The sequence below is a fragment of the Lepidochelys kempii genome, chromosome 1 (assembly GCF_965140285.1).
Source record: "Lepidochelys kempii isolate rLepKem1 chromosome 1, rLepKem1.hap1, whole genome shotgun sequence".
NCBI classification, from domain to species: Eukaryota; Metazoa; Chordata; order Testudines; family Cheloniidae; genus Lepidochelys; species Lepidochelys kempii.
Window position 1 is genome coordinate 262,276,370 of NC_136380.1, and position 18,248 is coordinate 262,294,617.

Sequence of the window (18,248 nt, forward strand, 5' to 3'; positions counted from 1 at the left end):
AAGGGGGCTTTTAAAAATGAACAAGGCAGTCAAAAAGGCGCTAGAGTCAGAAGTGAGGATAGGGTAGGGTTGCTTAAGTAGCATCCTGGTTGTCCAGACCAAAGAGGTATCTGTAAAAAATACAATGGAATCCAGCCCAAGTGATGCCAGTAGAAAGGAAGGTAAAGAGGTAAACTATAACATGGAAATTAGGAGAGGTGAGAGGAAATGTAAAGAATTTATATCCAAAGACATGAAAACAAACACATTATTTCGTATATCAGAAGCAGGATGTCTGGGAGAATTGGTTGGTTCCCAGAACTACCAGGGAAGAAAGGGAACGATCAAGGAGGATAAGGACATTAACAAGAAGCTAAATGGTTTCTTTGTATCAGTCCTCACTACAACAGCGAACCTTTGGGGAGATATCTACCTCTGCTATGTATTTTCAGGTAGTGATCACAAGGCATAGTCAGAGATAGAATTAACAAAAGAAAAGGTTCTGGAATAAATGGATACATTTAAGTGCCACCAAGACCAGCTGGCTTATCTCCAAGAGATTCCAAGGACTTTAAGAATGAAGTGGCTGAGCTGCTAACAAACTCGTGCTGTCTCTGAAATGATCAAATACCGTACTGGAGGAGCAAATATTGTCACGGTGGTTTAAAAAGCCTCTCGGACTGGGCTGGGGAAATGCAGACCAGTGAACCTTCCTTCAGTACAGACAAATTGGTTGAAACAATAAATAGAGGGAATCATGAAAAGCCTCGATTAACTGACACATCTGTACAACTTCTCGTAGGTGCAACAACAGGAAAACAAAATGGATGGGGACCAGGTGGGAGAATTTTGTCGAACATAAAGAAGTCACAATGATGGGAGAGGGGTTAGTTGGGAGCTAGGGCTGGCCCAAGGCAAATTTTTTGTCCCCTCCTGCACAGCACATTTTATCATATTTCTTAACAACAAAACCTTTACACAGTATCCTTGGTCTCCCTCACATTTGTTCTTTCCCCTTTTCCATTTCCTTCACACCGTCATCTCCTCACTGCAGACGTTTTGCTCTGTATTTTCAGTCTATTATCCCCTTAGTAGTATGTTTTGACATTGTGTCCTAATTGTTCCCTCTCTTTCCTTCTCTTCTCCATTGCATCTACCTTCCTCTTCTTTCCTACTTTGTGTTCCCTCCCTCCTTCCCCCAGGTTGTCAGTCTCACGTTCTCCTGCAGCCCCGACCAAACCCTTCACCCCGTCCTTCCTCACCCACAGGCACTTTACGCTCCCTCCCGTCCCCCAGACCTCTCTCGCACGCACCCTCTGGCCTCCAACACAAAGATCACTCTCTGGCTCAGCTGCCGTCCTCCTCCAACCCCCCCGCACCCTCAATCAATCAGACCAAACCGAGCCCCACACACGCCCTCAGAGCCCACTCACGCAGGCAGGCCCTTGCCCTAACGACTCCATTCACACACATACCTCCATGCAGGCTGCCCTACCTCACTCCGCAGACACCTGCCTGCGACCCAGGGAGTCCTGTCTGCACGGCGGGTGAGGTCGGTATAACTAGTTGCTCAGCGATGTTGTTATATGGATATAGGTCTGTAGTCTAAACCTGGCCTTGGTGTTCCAGAGCCTTCTGCCAAAACAAGACGCCATCCCTCCACACACAGTCCTCAGCCACCCCTCTGCTGGGGAGAGCTCTTTCTGACCCCCTTTGTGCAGCCTCCGTTCTCCTCTCATGTTCCTCTCCCCGCTTCACTGCCCCCCACAGAAAGGTCAGCCTCCCTCCGCAAGCTAACTCACACCCACCCATTCCCTACTCTCTGCTCGCGTGCTTCTCCTTCCCCCGACCCCCGCCACCCTGGCTCTTTCCCCTGCTTCCTTCCCCAGTCACCCCCCCCCCCGCCTCCCCGCCCCGCCCCCCACCTCCTCCTGGGGCTTCTGAAATTCCGAGGTTTCCCTGTGTGGATTTTTCACACCTGTGAGCGACGTAGTTAGGCCGACTTGATTTCCCAGTGTACAGGCCTAAGTGGTGCTGCAGCCTCTGTGCTTCTGCCTTCCCCTGTAGGCTTGGCTGGCTGCAGCACAGCAGTTTGTCATATTTACACTGGTACAGCCCCGAGCACAGTGCAGAGCAGGGGGAGAGGTGAAAATGGTGATGTGCAGGGGGGCGTTAAGAGGAGGTGGGCAGCAGCAGGAGGGCACATCTTAAGGGAAAGATGAAAAGCGTTTGCATTTTTAACTCCATGACCAGAGTGGTGGGGAGGACAACATCCTGGAGGGAGGGTATCCCCCCGCACTCCCCACAGTGGTTGTCCCTGTGTCTGATATGGAAATTGTGCTTCTGCAGTCTGCTAGAATTTTTCACGTCAACAAAGTAGTAGCCAGTGTAAGCGTCTAATGTAGACATAACGCATGGAAACTTATTTACACTGAATACATGTTACCTGTTTCTTGGATGGGAATACCTATTCGTGCCAAATATAAAGGGTTGATAGAGGGTCTCTTTAGAAGAGAAGTTAATGGGAATGTTTCAACTGTTTTCAGTGGTAACTGGATCAGACCCTTAATAGTCTATTACATCTACTCTGTTATACTCCATGCTATATAAAGTGTTCCTATATTTTCAGGAAGAGTCCATGAGGAAATTGATAAGGTGATTGGCAGGGACAGGTCACCCGAGATAGAGGACCAAGTGAACTTGCCTTACACCAATGCTGTGATCTATGAAACTCAGCGTTATTGTGATGTTGTTTTTGCTGGAGTGCCTCGCACAACGTACCGGGACACTGAAGTTCAAGGCTTTTTCATCCCTAAGGTACAGCAATTGTGACCCCTGGAAAATTAATGCAGCCCAGATGCAGATTGTTAAGGGATATTGCTAGGATACTTAGTTACTAAGTCACAGGCTCGTTATGTAGCATGCTATTCTAAAGGACTTGAACGTCACAGAGAACTGTATTTCTAGCAAGTATCAGGGGTAGCCGTGTAAGTCTGTATCCACAAAAACAACGAGGAGTCCAGTGGCACCTTAAAGACTAACAGATTTATTTGGGCATAAGCTTTTGTGGGTAAAAAAACACTTCTTCAAATTCATGGAGTAAAGATTACAGATGCAGGAAGTGTGACAATGACACATGAAGAGAAGAGAGTTAACTTATGCCCAAATAAATCTGTTAGTCTTTAAGGTGCCACCGGACTCTTTGTTGTTTTTGTATTTCTACCAGTAGATCCAACTGTATAGATTCAACTGAATCTCATTATACAGAATTCATTTGGTTTAAAATTTAGGGAGATCTGGAGTGGGAGGAAATTTTGTCCTGCTAATATCATTGAAGGAAGTAGAAATCTCATTTACATATACAAATGTTATATTGATAGGCCTTTTCCAATGGAAAGTGGTGCCATTATCTGATTAATAGGGCAACAAAGAACTGCCTGGCTTTTCTTTCACTGTAGATGATAGTAAAAGGAAGCATAAGGTAAAGCTGACAATGGTTTATATTCTCCTGAAATAACCTGTTTGTTTTTGTTTTGGGGACGTTAATGGGAATGTTTAGGGCACCACCATCATCGCGGTTTTGTCCTCAGTGCTGAAGGATGAAATGATTTGGGAGAAGCCCCACCAGTTCTACCCGGAGCACTTCCTGGATGCAGATGGGCAGTTTGTGAAGCAAGAGGCCTTCCTGCCTTTCTCTGCAGGTAAATCCAAGGGCAGAGCAGTTGGGTGAGGCCATCACTGTGGAAAGGAGTCACAGATGTCTTTATCTTTAAAATGAATAAAGGGCATCAGTTCTCATGCTGCAGGGCAGAAGCCAAATATTAACTGCTCCTTACGGGGCTTCTTGAACCTTCCTCAGAATTCTCTGGTACTGGTCACAGTCAGGGAGAGGATGCTGGACTAGATGGAGAAATGGTGTGTTCCAGTGAGGCAGTACTTTCTGGAATTAGGTGTTCGCAGTCGTTAGTGATATATGGCAGAGTGGCAAAGTGGGTCAGATCCTTTGATTCAGTTCATTGTTCATGGGGTGGGAGTGCTGCTCCCAGTGACTTAGAATCATAAAAAATGCAGGGCTGGAATGGACCTCGAGAAACCCTCAAGTCCAGCCCCCTGTGCTGAGGCAGGACCAAGTACCCTGACACGTGTTTGTCCTGTTTTTAAACGCTTCCAGTGATGGAGACCTGGGGTGCGGGGGTGGGGGTGGGGGCAATGGCCCTGTTGCCCTCCCACTTTTGCCTCCCACAGACGTAAGGGCAAGCAATGGGGGAGAAGGCGGAGAGGAGCGAGAGTGGAGCTGGGCCTCGGAGGAATGGGTGGTGCGAGGGCAGGAGCTTGGGGAGAAGGGGCAGCGCAAGGGTGGGGCTCCACAGGGAAGGGGCAGTGTGGGGGGTGGGGTCTCAAGAGAAAGGGACTGTGCAGGGGCAGGGCCACAGTTTGGGCGCCGGTGGCCCCCACACTTTTAAGGCGCTTTTGCCGCTCCTGATAGGGAGTCCTTGACCTCCCTTGGAATCCTATTGCAGAGCTTAAATACCCTAGAGCTAGAAAGGTTTTCCTAATATCTAACCTAAATCTCCCTTACTGCACATTAAGCTCATTACTTCTTGTCCTACCTTCTGTGGACTTGGAGAACACTTGATCACCATCCTTTTTATAACAGCCCTTAACAGATTTGAAGACTGTTATCAAGTTGGCACTCGGTCTTCTTTTCTCAAGACTATACAAGCCCAGATTTTTCAACTTTTCGTCATAGGTCAGGTTTTCTAAACCTTTGATAATTTTTGTTGCTCTCCTTGGACTCTTTCCAATTTGTCCACATCTCTTCTAAATTGTGGTGCCCAGAACTGGACACAGTTCTTCAGCTGAGGCCTCACCAGTGTTAAGTAGAGAGGGACAATTACCTCCTGTGTCTTACATACAACATGCCTGTTAATACACCGCAGAATCATAATAGCCTTTTTTACAGCTACATCATATTTACAACTCATACTCAATTTGTGATCCACTGTAACCCATAGACCGGGGGTGTCCAAACTTACTGACCCTCCGAGCCACATACAACCACCTTCAGAAGTTTCAGTCCTACTCCTGCTGAAGTCCCAAGCCCCAGCAGACACACCCTTTGGTGAGGAGCACCAAGACCCCCCTCCTCACTGGGCATAAGCCCCTACCTCAGCACCCCACTGCAAGGAAGAGGTCCCGAGCTCCCCACTGCAGCCTGGTAGGTGGAGAATGGGGAGGGAGGTGTGGGAGGCTCTGCGAGCTGCACTTTAACACTAGAAGAGCCACATGTGTCTCAGGAGCCACAGTATGGCCACCTTAGCCATAGATCCATTTCAGCAGTACAACCACCTAGACAGTTATTCCCCATTTTGTAGTTTTGCATTTGACTTTTCATTCCTTAGTGAAGTACTTTGCACTTGTCTTTATTGAATTTCATCTGGCTGAATTTAGATCAAGTCTCCAAATTGTCAAGATCATTTTGAATTTTAAACTTGCCCTTCAAAGTGCCTGCAACCCCTCCCAGCTTGGTGTCTCTGACGTTCCCCTCTGGTGTTATCCGGACCAGTGATCTGCTAGGTCATTCCAATCCTTGTCTCTGGGAGCCAGCCTTACCCTGCTCTGCTGTGAGAACCCCCACTCTTGAGATGTTCACTCACAGCCTCTGGCATGTAAGCTGCTCCTTGGATTGTGCAACTGAATGACACTAGCCAATATATCCAGTCCCAGACACAACCCTAGGAACCTCCATCTTGCAGTGTCCAGTTATGCCCTCTGGATGCTGCAAGCTTATATGAGTTTGTCAATTTAACAAAGAAATTGATATGTACCAGGCTTGTTAATCCAAGGGGAGTTTCTGACATGCTTCAAACCAAATGCATTGCTTCAGGTAGAATAAACAGACAGATTTATTAACTATAAAGATAGATTTTAAGTGATTATAAGTCAAAACATAAGTCAGATTTGGTCAAATGAAATAAAAGCAAAAAGCATTCTAAGCTGATCTTAACACTTTCAGTGCCCTTACAAACTTAGATGCTTCTCACCACAGGCTGGTTGGTTGCTCTTCAGCCAGGCTCTCCCCTTTGATCAGTGCTTCAGTTGCTTGGTGGCAATGTCTGTAGCGGGGCGGATTTACCATGAAACACACAGTGCCCTGGCATGGGGCCCCCCAGCAACAGGGGGCCCCAAGGCCGGGCACTCAGGCAGCGCACCCCCCACAGTGGGGATGCTCCACAGGATGGGGGCTGCAAGGGTAGAAGCTGTAGGCAGAAGGAGAACAGGGAGGGAGGCTCACCTGCAGCCGCAGGGGAGCAGGCAGGAGGTGCAGGTGGCGGGAGCCCTGCGAATGTGGGCCTGAGGACTCAGGAGGAGCGCAGGGCAGCTGCGCAGCCAGCCGGAGAGAAGCGGCACTTTGAAGGGGAAACCACCGCTTCTCTCTGGCTGTGTGGCTGCCCCTGCTTCTCCTGAGTCCTCCAGCCCGTGCTCACATGACCAGATTCAGAAATGGGGTGGGTCTTTAGGGGCTGCAGCCCAGGGCTCCGGTGCCCACTTAGCCTGGGCTGCAGCCCCTAAAGCCCTTGAGTTCTGGCCCTCCCTGGCGGGGGGGGAGGTGGTTCCAAGAATCACAGCCAGTGGGAGCTGCAGGGGGTGGTGCCTGTGGGCAAGTACAGGGCCTCACCTGCACCCCCCTCACCAAATGGGAGCTGTCCCAGGTAAGTTCTCCGCACCCCAACCCCCTGCCCAGTCCTGAGCCCCGTCCCACATCCTAATTTCTGGCCAGACCCCCCATCCCTAGCCTGCACCCTAACTCCCACCCAGACCTTGCACCCCCAGCCCCAGCCTGCTCCCACACCCTAACTCCCTCCCTTGCAACCCAACCTTGAGCCCCTCCATCACCATAACCCCCACGCAGACCCTCCACCCCCAGCCTATTCCCACACCCTAACTCCCTCCCAGAGCCTGGACCTCCAGCCCTGAGTCCCAGGAGGAGAATGCAGGGGGGAAAAATGAAAAACAGGGCTGGGGGAAGATAAGAGAGAATGCTCCCACCATGTGGGGGGGGCCCAAAATGAAACTGCACACAGGGCCCCACTAACTCTAAATCTGCCACTGGTCTGTAGATGTAGGTGGAAGAGAGAGGAAGAGCATGGCAAATGTCTCTCCCTTTTATCATGTTCTTTCTTCCCCCTTGGCTTTGCCCCCCCTCCCCCCTTCAGAGTCAGGTGAGCATTACCTCATCACAGTCCCAAACTGACCAAAGGAAGGGGGGTGACTCACTCGAGAGTCCAACAGATCCTTTTGTTGCTGCCTAGGCCAGTGTCCTTTGTTCCTGTGAGGCTGGGCTGGGTTTGTCCCATGCATGCCCTGATGAGGTGTGAACTGCCCCCCTGCTCTTAGAGAGTTTTTGCCTGGGCTTATTTTAAGCCATGAGGATACATTTTCAGCCTCATAACTATATACAGGAATGATAACCTGTAACATTACTATAACATTACTGCAACAAAAATTACTAGAACAACAATGCTCAGTGCATCATGAGTCTTCTGAAGACACCCGACATGACAAACGTTGCATTGGATACCACACAATCATTTTATGAGGATGAACATGTAGGGTGTTCCCATGAGGTACCGAACGTCAGTGTCATCTGCAGATTTTACAAGCATACTCTCTACTGCATTATCCAAGTCATTAGGGAAAATATTAAATAGACCGGACCCAGGACTGACCCCTGGAGGACCCCCTCGAGATGCCCTCCCAGTATGACAGTAGTAGTCATATGGTTTGCGAACTACTGTTTGAGTTCGGTCTTTCAACCAGTTGTGCACCCACTTTTTAGTAAATTCATCTAAACCACATTTCTCTAGTTTACTTATAAGAATGTCACATGGAACTGTCCACAAGGCCAGTAATCCTATCAAAGAAGGAAATTAGGTTGGTTTGCCATGATTTATTCTTGACAAATCCATGCTGACTATTCCTTATAATGCTATTATCCTCCAGGTGCTTACAAATGTATTGTTTAATTATTTGCGCTAGGATCTTTCCTGGTATCATTTTGTTTTGGGGGTCTCCCTCTTCTTCCTGCCTCACTCTCTCTTTTACAGGTCGCCGCATGTGTCTGGGGGAGCAGCTGGCCAGGAAGGAGCTCTTTCTCTTCTTCGCAACCCTCCTGCAGCATTTCACTTTCCATATCCCTGAGGGTCAGCCCAGGCCACAGGAAGATGGGTGCTACATCCTCATACATTCCCCCGATTCCTACGAGCTGTGTGCCATCCCCAGATAAAGTGTCCCAGGCATGAGCTGCCAGATCTGCATTGAGCTGAGCTAAAGCTTCCCCAGCAGAGCAATTTAGGAAGCACTTTTTTTTAGATTGAAATAACTTTATCTAAGGTTTCAGAGTAGCAGCCGTGTTAGTCTGTATCCACAAAAAGAACAGGAGGACTTGTGGCACCTGAGAGACTAACCAATTTATTTGAGTATAAGCTTTGCATCCGATGAAGTGAGCTGTAGCTCACGAAAACTTATGCTCAAATAACTTTATCTAAGTGTTTTGAAGTTTGTAAAGCAATTATGGCAGAGACTCAATGACGTGAACTTTGGATTCAAGATGCCAACCAGAACAATCGATTATTAAAATATTTGCTATATTAAGAAACAAGTCCAGCACAGCCAAAGATATAGTGATAACTGGGAAAATGGAACACACTGGAAAACATATTGGAAAAATCATGGAACCAACAATATGTTGGAAGCCTCAGTTCCGCCCCTTTGCTTTTATGCTGTATAGCTTCCCCCCCTTTTCTCGTCCCTTTTTGTGTCTGCTTAGGTTATGAATGCTCCAGGGCAGAGAGCTCTCTTCTCACATGTTTGCAAAGCTCCTAGCCCACATTGGTGGCACATAAATAAGAGCAAATTATAATAGTTTTAGAACTGATGCTAGCAATCAAATCAGATTTCAGGGTAAGGTGTGGAGATAAACCTCTATCGTGTCACTATGCGCTGATCATTTTAAGATGCAACAGCAAATCTTACAGCACTCCCAGTTAAAATCCCAAAGTCTATCAAATGGGAAACACTAAACAGAGCCATGCTGCCAATGTAACTCAACAGCTGTTATTTATAACATACCTGCTGGGATTGCTGTAGAGTCCAGGGGCAAATGTAATCCCGGTTTGTAAGGTTACTGACTTCTCAGAAGTTAAACCACAGTTGAATTTGGACCTTGATTTTTTAGGAACCTTTAGCAAGAATAAAACAATTTGGTTTTAGGCTGTCCTGCAGAAATCAGTGGGTCAAATTCAGCCTTGAGGTAGGCAGGTACAACGCCACTGGTTTAAATGGCATTACACCTGCATATGCCATGCCTGAGTGTGGTTCTCTGTGTCTGTTCCTTTACTTGTATTAAACAATGAACATCCAGCAACAAAAACCATCAATGCGACGTTCACTATTGCAGGCCAGGAACAAAACACCACTAATCCCACATATTGCTGAATAAAACGTGTGGTAGCCTGACCCCACATAAACTTACTAATATGAAACATAGAAACCGTGGTCAATACTTTGCTATTTGGGTTGCTGAATCTGATATGCAGAGAGGTGAATCATCTAACTTATTATCCTTTGTACCATATGTATTTCCTGTGTAAATCTTAGTCATTTAATCCCTGTTTATTGTATTATTCTTTCTACTTGTGTGATGGTTTTACTGTAGTTTGCTTAAAGCCAACCCTTCCCTTGCACTCCTTCTTTTTTTCTGTGACTCAAAAATATAAACTATAAATATATTAAAAAACTAGACAGCACTCCCTGTTGGATCTGCATCATTCATGAAACACAGAGAAACTGGAACCAATATCCCCCTTCCTCCTTCTCAATTCTTCACTGTAGTCTTGAGGGGGGCTCTTCTGTCCCCTCAGGAAGAGTAGCTAACATTGGATACATTAATAGCAGCCTACGGCGTTGTCTACATATACACTGGTATAATGATACCGTTATGTGGAGTTGTGCAAATAACTGATTTTTTCAGTTCTGTGGCCAAACCAAAAACTAACAAAAACTAAAATAAAATATTTGCTTCAGGTTGACCTAAGCGGAAACAGAAAAAAAATCATTTCAGGTCAAACAAAATGCTTTATTTGACCTGAAACAATACGTTTTGTTTCATTTGTGTGGTTTTTGTTTTTACTTTTTTTAATTAATAAAATGGAAGTAAAATTCTAAATGAAATGTCATTTTGAATTAAAAAAATAAAAATATTTTGACTTTTTCTGAATTTTTCCTATTCTTTTTCAGCTGAAACAATTTGACGCATTTAACACAAATTTTCAAGGTGTTGCGATTGACCCAGTTATGGATTTTTTTTGTCAAAAAAAAAACTTCATCCAAAAAATTTAACGCATCTCTACTGCTATAGTGAAACCAGTATAGTTATACTGGTAAAAACCTCCATGTGGCTACTGTTTAACAGTGATGTTGTAGCTGGTTTTGACAGCGTCTGCTGTAATGGTGCAAATATGGAATATCTGTCAGGTAAGAGCAGTTTTTCAGAGGTTCATCGATTCCAAAGCTAGATGGGACCATTGTGATCATCTAATCTGATCTCCTGTATAACACGGGCCATGGAACTTCCCTGCTTGGTAACCTAGTGAGGCAGGCTTTAAACTAGGTTCACCAGGGGATGGGTGACTATAGTGGTGTGGCTGCCCCACTCCCACAGAACAGGGCTTAAAAGCAGCCCTGGAGAGGGCTGTGGCTGGGAAAAGGAGTGAAAGCATCTGAGGGAGTAGCTGACCACAGGTGTGGCCAGCCCCATCAGGCCACAGCTGGTGTGAGCCAGGAGCTGAGAGGAGTCTCACTCTAGCCCTGGAGTAGGAAGGGCTAGCTGCCTGGGAGCAAGGTACCTGAAGTAGAGCCATGCTAGGGAAGGGCAAGAGGAGCTGGGGAGCTCCAGCCTGGTAAACCTCCAGGCTGCGTGCCTTGGTGAAGGCCTACAGAGGTACTGGGGCTGCCGAGGGGCATCCCAGGGATAGGCAGAGGCAGCAGGTCCTACCCCCTTGCCAATGATGAGCGGCCATTACAGATTGCCCTTTGCCCCAGTGAAAGGGGACTAGATGATGACTGGCAGTAGCCACTGAGGCAAGGTGGGCTTAGAGTATTGGGGGTTCCCCTGGGAGGGGAGATCCATAGTGTGGGGGTACTGCTGTGGGGCAGCACCCCAACATAAGAGGGTACTGGGGTCTGGGAGGAACACGGGGCCTGAGGCAGGGGAGACACTGGCCAGCAGAGGGCACTCCGGAGCTGGAGTTGAGCTAATTCCCAGACAGCCAGTAGGAGGTGCCACACTGGTGAGTGTCGATCTGCTACAGCAGTGGTTCTCAAAGCTGGTCCGCCGCTTGTTCAGGGATAGACCCTGGCGGGTCGGACTGGTTTGTTTACCTGCTGCGTCCACAGGTTAGGCCAATTGTGGCTCCCACTGGCCGCAGTTCACCACTTCAGGCCAAAGGGGGCTGCGGGAAGCAGCGCGGGCCAAAGGACGTGCTGGCCGCCCTTCCTGCAGCTCCCATTGGCCTGGAGAGGCGAACCGCGGCCAGTGGGAGCCGCGATCGGCCGAACCTGCGGACATGGCAGGTAAACAAACCAGTCCGGTCTACCAGGGGCTTTCCCTGAACAAGCGGCGGACCGGCTTTTAGAACCACTGTGATACAGTGACCTAAGCCTAGAGGTAAGTGGGGAAGTGGGATACCAGGGGGAAACACAAGGAGGAGGGTGCAATGGGGAGGCCTCCTAATTCATACTGAGAAAGGGCAATCGGCTAGTTACCTTAGGTGCCTGTACACCAACACAAGAAGCCTGGGAAACAAGCCAGGAAGAATAGGAAGTCCTGGCACAGTCAAGGAACTATGATGTGATTGGAATAACAGAGACTTGGTGGGGTAACTCACATGTCTGGAGCACTGTCATGGATGGGTATAAACTGTTCAGGAAGGACATGTCGGGGAGAAAACATGGAGGAGTTGCACTGTATGTAAGAGAGCAGTATGATTGCTCAGAGCTCCAGTATGAAACTGGAGAAAAGCCTGTTGAGAGTCTTTGGGTTAAGTTTAGAGGCGAGAGAACAAGGGTGATGTCGTGGTGGGGATCTGCTATAGACCACCAGATCAGGAGGAGGAGGTAGACGAGGCTTTCTTTGAACAACTAACAGAAGTTTCCAGATCACAGGCCCTGGTTCTCATGGGGGACTTCAATCACCCTGACATCTGCTGGGAGAGCAATACAGCAGTGCACAGACAATCCAGGAAGTTTTTGGAGAGTGTTGGGGCCAACTTCCTGGTGTAAGTGCTGGAGGAACCAACTAGGGGCCATGCTCCTCTTGACCTGCTGCTCACAAACAGGGAAGAATTGGTAGGGGAAGTAGAAGTGGGTGGCAACCTGGGCAGCAGTGACCATGAGATGGTTGAGTTCAGGATCCTGACAAAAGGAAGAAAGGAGAGAAGCAGAATATGGACCCTGGACTTCAGAAAAGCAGACTTTGACTCCCTCAGGGAACTGCTGGGCAGGATCCCCTGGGAGGCTAATATGAGGGGGAAAGGAGTCCAGGAGAGCTGGCTGTATTTTAAAGAAGCCTTATTGAGGGCGCAGGAACAAACCTTCCCGATGTGCAGAAAGAATAGCAAATATGTCAGAGGACCAGCTTGGCTTAACAGAGAAATCTTCAGTGAGCTTAAACACAAAAAGGAAGCTTACAAGAAGTGGAAACTTGGACAGATTACTAGGGAAGAGTAAAAAAATATTGCTCGAGCATCCAGGGGTGTATTCAGGAAGGCCAAAGCACAGTTGGAGTTGCAGCTAGCGAGAGATGTGAACTGTAACAAGAAGAGGTTCTACAGGTATGTTAGCAACAAGAAAAGGTCAGGGGAAGTGTGGGACCCTTACTGAATGGGGGAGGCAACCTAGTGACAGATGTTGTGGAAAAAGCTGAAGTACTCAATGCTTTTTTTTTTTTTTTTTGCATCAGTCTTCACAGAGAAGGTCAGCTCCCAGACTGCTGCACTGGGCAGCACACTATGCGGGGGAGGTGAGCAGCCCTCAGTGGTGAAAGAACAGGTTAAGGACTATTTAGAAAAGCTGGACATGCACAAATCCATGGATCTGGATCTAATGCATCCGAGGGTGCTGAGGGAGTTGGCTGATGTGATTACAGAGCCATTGGCCATTATCTTTGAAAACTCATAGCGATTGGGGGAGGTTCTGGATGATTGGAAAAAGGCAAATATAGTGCCCATCTTTAAAAAAGGGAAGAAGGAGAATCCAGGGAGCTACAGACTGGTCAGCCTCACCTCAGTCCCTGGAAAAATCATAGAGTAGGTCCTCAAGGAATCCATTTTGAAGCACATGGCGGATATGAAGATGATCAGGAACAGTCAACATGGATTCACCAAGGGCAAGTTCTTGCCAGAAAATTTTAAAAAGTATGGATTGGATGAATGGACTATATGTGAATAGAAAGCTAGCTAGATTGTCGGGCTCAATAGGTAGTGATCAATGGCGTGATGTCTAGTTGGCAGCCGGTATCAAGTGGAGTGCCCCAGGGGTTGGTCCTGGGGCTGCTTTTTTCTACGTCTTCATTAATGATCTGGATGATGGGATGGATTGCGCCATCAGCAAGTTTGCGGATGACACTAAGCTGGGGGGAGAGGTAGATACGCTGGAGGGTAGGGATAGCATCCAGTGTGACCTAGACAAATTTGAGGATTGGGCTAAAAGAAATCTGATGAGGTTCGACAAGGACAAGTGCAGAGTCCTGCCTTTAGGACGGAAGAATCCCAGACACTGCTACAGGCTGGGGACCAACTGGCTAAGCAGCAGTTCTGCAGGAAAGGACCTGGGGTTTATAGTGAACGAGAAGCTGGATATGAGCCAACAGTGTGCCCTTGTTGCCAAGAAGGCTAGCGGTATATTGGGCTGCAATAGTAGGAGCATTGCCAGCAGATTGAGGGAAGTGATTATTCCCCTCTTTTTGGCACTGGTGAGGCCACACCTGGAGTACTGCGTCCAGTTTTGGGGCCCCCGCTACAGAAAGGATGTGGACAAATTGGAGAGAGTCCAGCGGAGGGCAAAGAAAATGATTAGGGGGCTGGGGCACATGACATACGGGGAGAGGCTGAGGGAACTGGGCTTATTTAGTCTGCAGAAGAGAAGAGCGAGGGGGGATTTGATACCTGGAGGGAGGGTTCCCAAAATGCTTGGCTGTTCTGAGGGGTGGCAGATGACAGAACAAGGAGCAATGGTTTCAAGTTGCAATGGGGGAGGTCTACGTTGGATATTAGGAAAAACTATTTCACCAGGAGGGTGGTGAAACACTGGAATGGGTTACCTAGGGAGGTGGTGGAATCTCCATCTTAGAGGTTTTTAAGGCTCAGCTTGACAAAGCCCTGGCTGGGATGATTTAGTTAGGGTTGGTCCTGCTTTGAGCAGGGGGTTGGACTAGATGACCTGCTGAGGCCCCTTCGAACCCTAATCTTCTATGATTCTATGAAATAATTTGTCCATTATGGTCCCAAAAAAGACACATTTCCAGCAAAAATCCCTAGTGCCTATCACAATCATGCTTTGCTATTTGCACATCCAAGGGACTGCTCTGTGGTGTGCCAGGAACAGCACTGATGCCGCGTACAGGAAGTAATGTTCGTTGGGGACAGAGTTTGCCACCATGACTCTCACTGAGTAACACTTTACCCTGTGCATATTCTCATTGCAATTAATGGTACTGCTGGCTGAGTACTGGGCTACTCAGTGTGGGTGCTCCTGGCAAAAACTGACTCTCACCTATTTAAGAGCTTATGAAGGGGACTCTAGTCTGAGAAATGCACAAAGCCTGAGGGCTCTGGAGAGTCTGGGCAGGGCACTGAGAAGGTCTTATTGTTATGCACAGCTGGTTGGAACTGAACACGGAATAAAGCAGAGCTCCGGCAAACTCCTTACACACCCTCACAGGCTGCCTCCCTAAGGCATATTGTAATCCAGTTCTCCTGAATGTCACACCGCAATTCCTGCACTCCGTATGCGAGGAGTCATCTGAGAAGATGCCCAGGAACTTTCCCAGCAGAATGGCTCCCACACCCTCTCTGTGATGCCACAGCAAGTTCTAGCTGAAGGCGGGGGATGTATATCTGTCCCAGTTCATGCCCTCGACTGCCGTGCCACTTAGATGAATTGCACCATAACCCATCTCACCACATCTGGCAAAGATGAAAGCTAGAGTTAATCAATATTTGAGAGAACAAACGATGACTTTTCCAGTGTGGGTTGCAATGTGCCTCCTCCTTCTTTTCTCTGGCACTCATTCCTAGGCAGCCACCCAGAACACTGAATTGCTTGCAGCAGTGGCTAGGATGCTGGCAAGAGCACAAACAGATGAACTAATAGTAGTGTTTTGGTTTTGAAAAACCCCTTCTGCCATTGTTTCATTTATAGTTATACAGCAGGGAAAGATCTGATCAGGAACACAATGGCTGTGAGGAAAGGCATGTTTACATGAACGATGGGGGCAGGATGAGTGCGTGTGCCCAAGGGGGAAGGCGCAGCAGGAGAAGGACAGAGAGCCCCCCACCCCATAGGTAACATGGGGTGGGGAGAGCGCGGTGGCCCTGGGCTGGGCGCAGGGTAGGGAGGAGACGTGTGGGGCAGTCACGTGTCTTCCACTTTTGATTGTGTGTCCCCCATGACCAGTAGGGTGGAAACATGCAGTAGTAATTCCAATATGGAAACCAGGCAAACTATGCCACAAAAGTGGATGCATTTAGACAAATTGCCCTTACTTCCTCTCTGGGTAAAATTATGGAGAGAAGGTGAATTAAAGACTGGTTGTCTATTTGGAAAACAATGACATTATAGGTGCAGAGTGGTTTTAGGAGAGGAAGATGCTTTGTTTACACTGGACTTTCGTCCGTAAAACTTTTGTAATTCAGGGTTGTGAAAAAATACACACACCCCGATCGACAAAATTTTACAGATGAAAGGCGCCAGTGTGAACAGCACTTTGTCGGTGGGAGAGTTTGCCTACTGACAAAGCTAGTGCCACTCCCTGGGGGTGGAAGTTTTTTTTTCAGCAGGAGGCCTCTCTCCTGCCGACAAAGAGCAACTACACCGCGTGCCTTTTAGCGGCACAGCTGTAGCAGCACGGCTGTGTCACAGAAAGGTGCGTAGTGTAGACATAGCCTCAGAAACTGAAATACCAAAAAGTATGAGGCACAATGATTTCATTAGCGCTGTCTTTCTAGATATTGCAAAGGCATAAGACATGCTGTAGAGGGAAGGGTTATTGTACAAATCAGGTGCACTGCGGATAAGGGGGAAATATATGGGTGGAATAGAGAATTTTTGATTAAAAGGACATTCAGGTCAGAGTTGGGAAAGTTATGTTCAATATATATTATATAAAAAATGGTACATCATAGGGAAGTGTTATCAGCCCAACCTTGCTTAACAGTATGATAAATGGTCTCCCAAAAGAAATAAGTTCTGGGGTTGGTGTCACTCTACTTGTAGGTGATTGTGCTTTGTGGGTAAGGAGCAGGAATACTGAGATGGCAGAAAAGAGAATCAACAAAGCCTTATGTGCGATATCTGACTGGGGAAGTGCCTGGGGTTTCAAATTTTCCATTGCTAAAACCAAAGGACTGATCTTTACAAAAAGGAAAGTTACAAAAGAATGATAACTGTATCATTATGGAGAACAAAGAGACAGTTAAAAGGTTCAAATTCTTAGGGGTAATATTAGATAGTAAATTACTTTGGAAAGATCATATACATTATGGTAACGATACATGTGCAGGAAGGATTAAACTGCTTAAAAGTCTTGCTGGGACTAATTGGGTGGTGGATTAGAAAACACTGCTGATGGTAAACAGAGCCTTAATCAGACCAGTTATTGACTATGCTGCCAAGCTTTTGGGTCAGCAGCAGAATCAGAACTTAAGTTAAAATTACTACAACTTGAGTGCAGTGCATTTATTACAACATCTATATGCATTCTGCAGATTGCTTCTAGTGAAATGCCAGTTACACTACGAATGAAACTACTGGACCCAACTTTCTGGGACAACGTTAATGGAAACTGCAATGACGAAAGTACCAAATAAATGTATGAGGATTGTTGCCAAATTGATAAGCAAACTGTAGCACATGACGTTAGAACTCCACAAGCCATTCAAGTTAAAGTGTGGATGCAGGAGTTGAGGGACAAGGAAAAGCTGAACGAAGTCAAAACTTGTAGTCGTGGGAAAATTAGTTAGGGATGGGAAGTTGCATGTCCAATGTGGATTTAGATTTATTTTAAAGACTTAAGGGTAAAAAAGACAATAGGTATTAAAAATGAAGGGTACCAATATATAGAAGAAAAGTGGTCAGTTTTGTCAAATATATACAGATTGGTCCAAAAAAGAAAAAACAGGAAAAGTAGGGACAGCATATTGTATATCACAATTGGGAATTAGTTACATCTAAAAGAATATCTGACTATGTAGATGTCATGACAGCCAAACTAGTAGCAATAATGCGAGCATGGAATTGGATCTGGGATGTACTCCCAGCAGCTGCAGTAATTTTTTCAGATTCAATCTCAGGCCTTCTGGCAATAAAAAGGAGTGTCTTGGTACGCAGAAGTGATTTAATCAATGAAATGATATTTCTAATAACAGAGCTAGTGTGGATGGGCGTACATGTAGCATTAGCTTGGATCCCAGAGCATATCGGGATGACAGGGAATGACATGGCGGAGAAAGCAGCTAAAACTGCTGTAAGAAATGGAAGGCTTGACATAGAAATTCCCTTGAGTAGCAGAAATTCAAAAGCCCAGCACAGAAAAAAAATAAAAGATGAATGGCAAAAATGTGGATGAATGAAAAGAGAGGAAGAAGAATTTTGGAATTGTACCCTAGAATTGAGGATTACGACATACTTCAGGGCCTGGATAGGACTAATGAAGTGCTTTTGTTTAGAGTATTAACCGGCCATAGTGGCTTAAACAAAAATCTTTTCCAAATAAATAGACACAAAGATGGCCTATGCATACACTGTAAGGTAGAAGAAACAATTGATCACAGTTTATGGGTATGTAAGGGCTTTAGTAAAGAAAGGGAAAAGATTTTTGAGCAATTCAAACGTTTTACGGTAAAAAAAATACTTTATTTGATTTAGTAAAAATATTGGGAAAGTGGAGTATTATTAAAAAGGGGCTGTTACATTACCTGAAAGATACAGGG

At 46.7% G+C, this 18,248-nt stretch overlaps 1 protein-coding gene across 1 annotated transcript in view; it reads left to right on the forward strand.

Moving 5' to 3' along the window:
- LOC140904901 (cytochrome P450 2D15) overlaps positions 1-10,063 on the forward strand; it is a 35,559-nt gene extending 25,496 nt beyond the window's left edge. Inside the window, exons 7-9 of the mRNA XM_073327257.2 lie at positions 2,609-2,796; positions 3,539-3,680; positions 8,088-10,063. Of these exons, the coding sequence (XP_073183358.1) occupies positions 2,609-2,796; positions 3,539-3,680; positions 8,088-8,266 (509 nt within the window). The 3' untranslated portion in view covers positions 8,267-10,063. The remainder of the gene's footprint in view (positions 1-2,608; positions 2,797-3,538; positions 3,681-8,087) is intronic.
- The last annotated feature ends 8,185 nt before the right edge of the window (positions 10,064-18,248 follow it).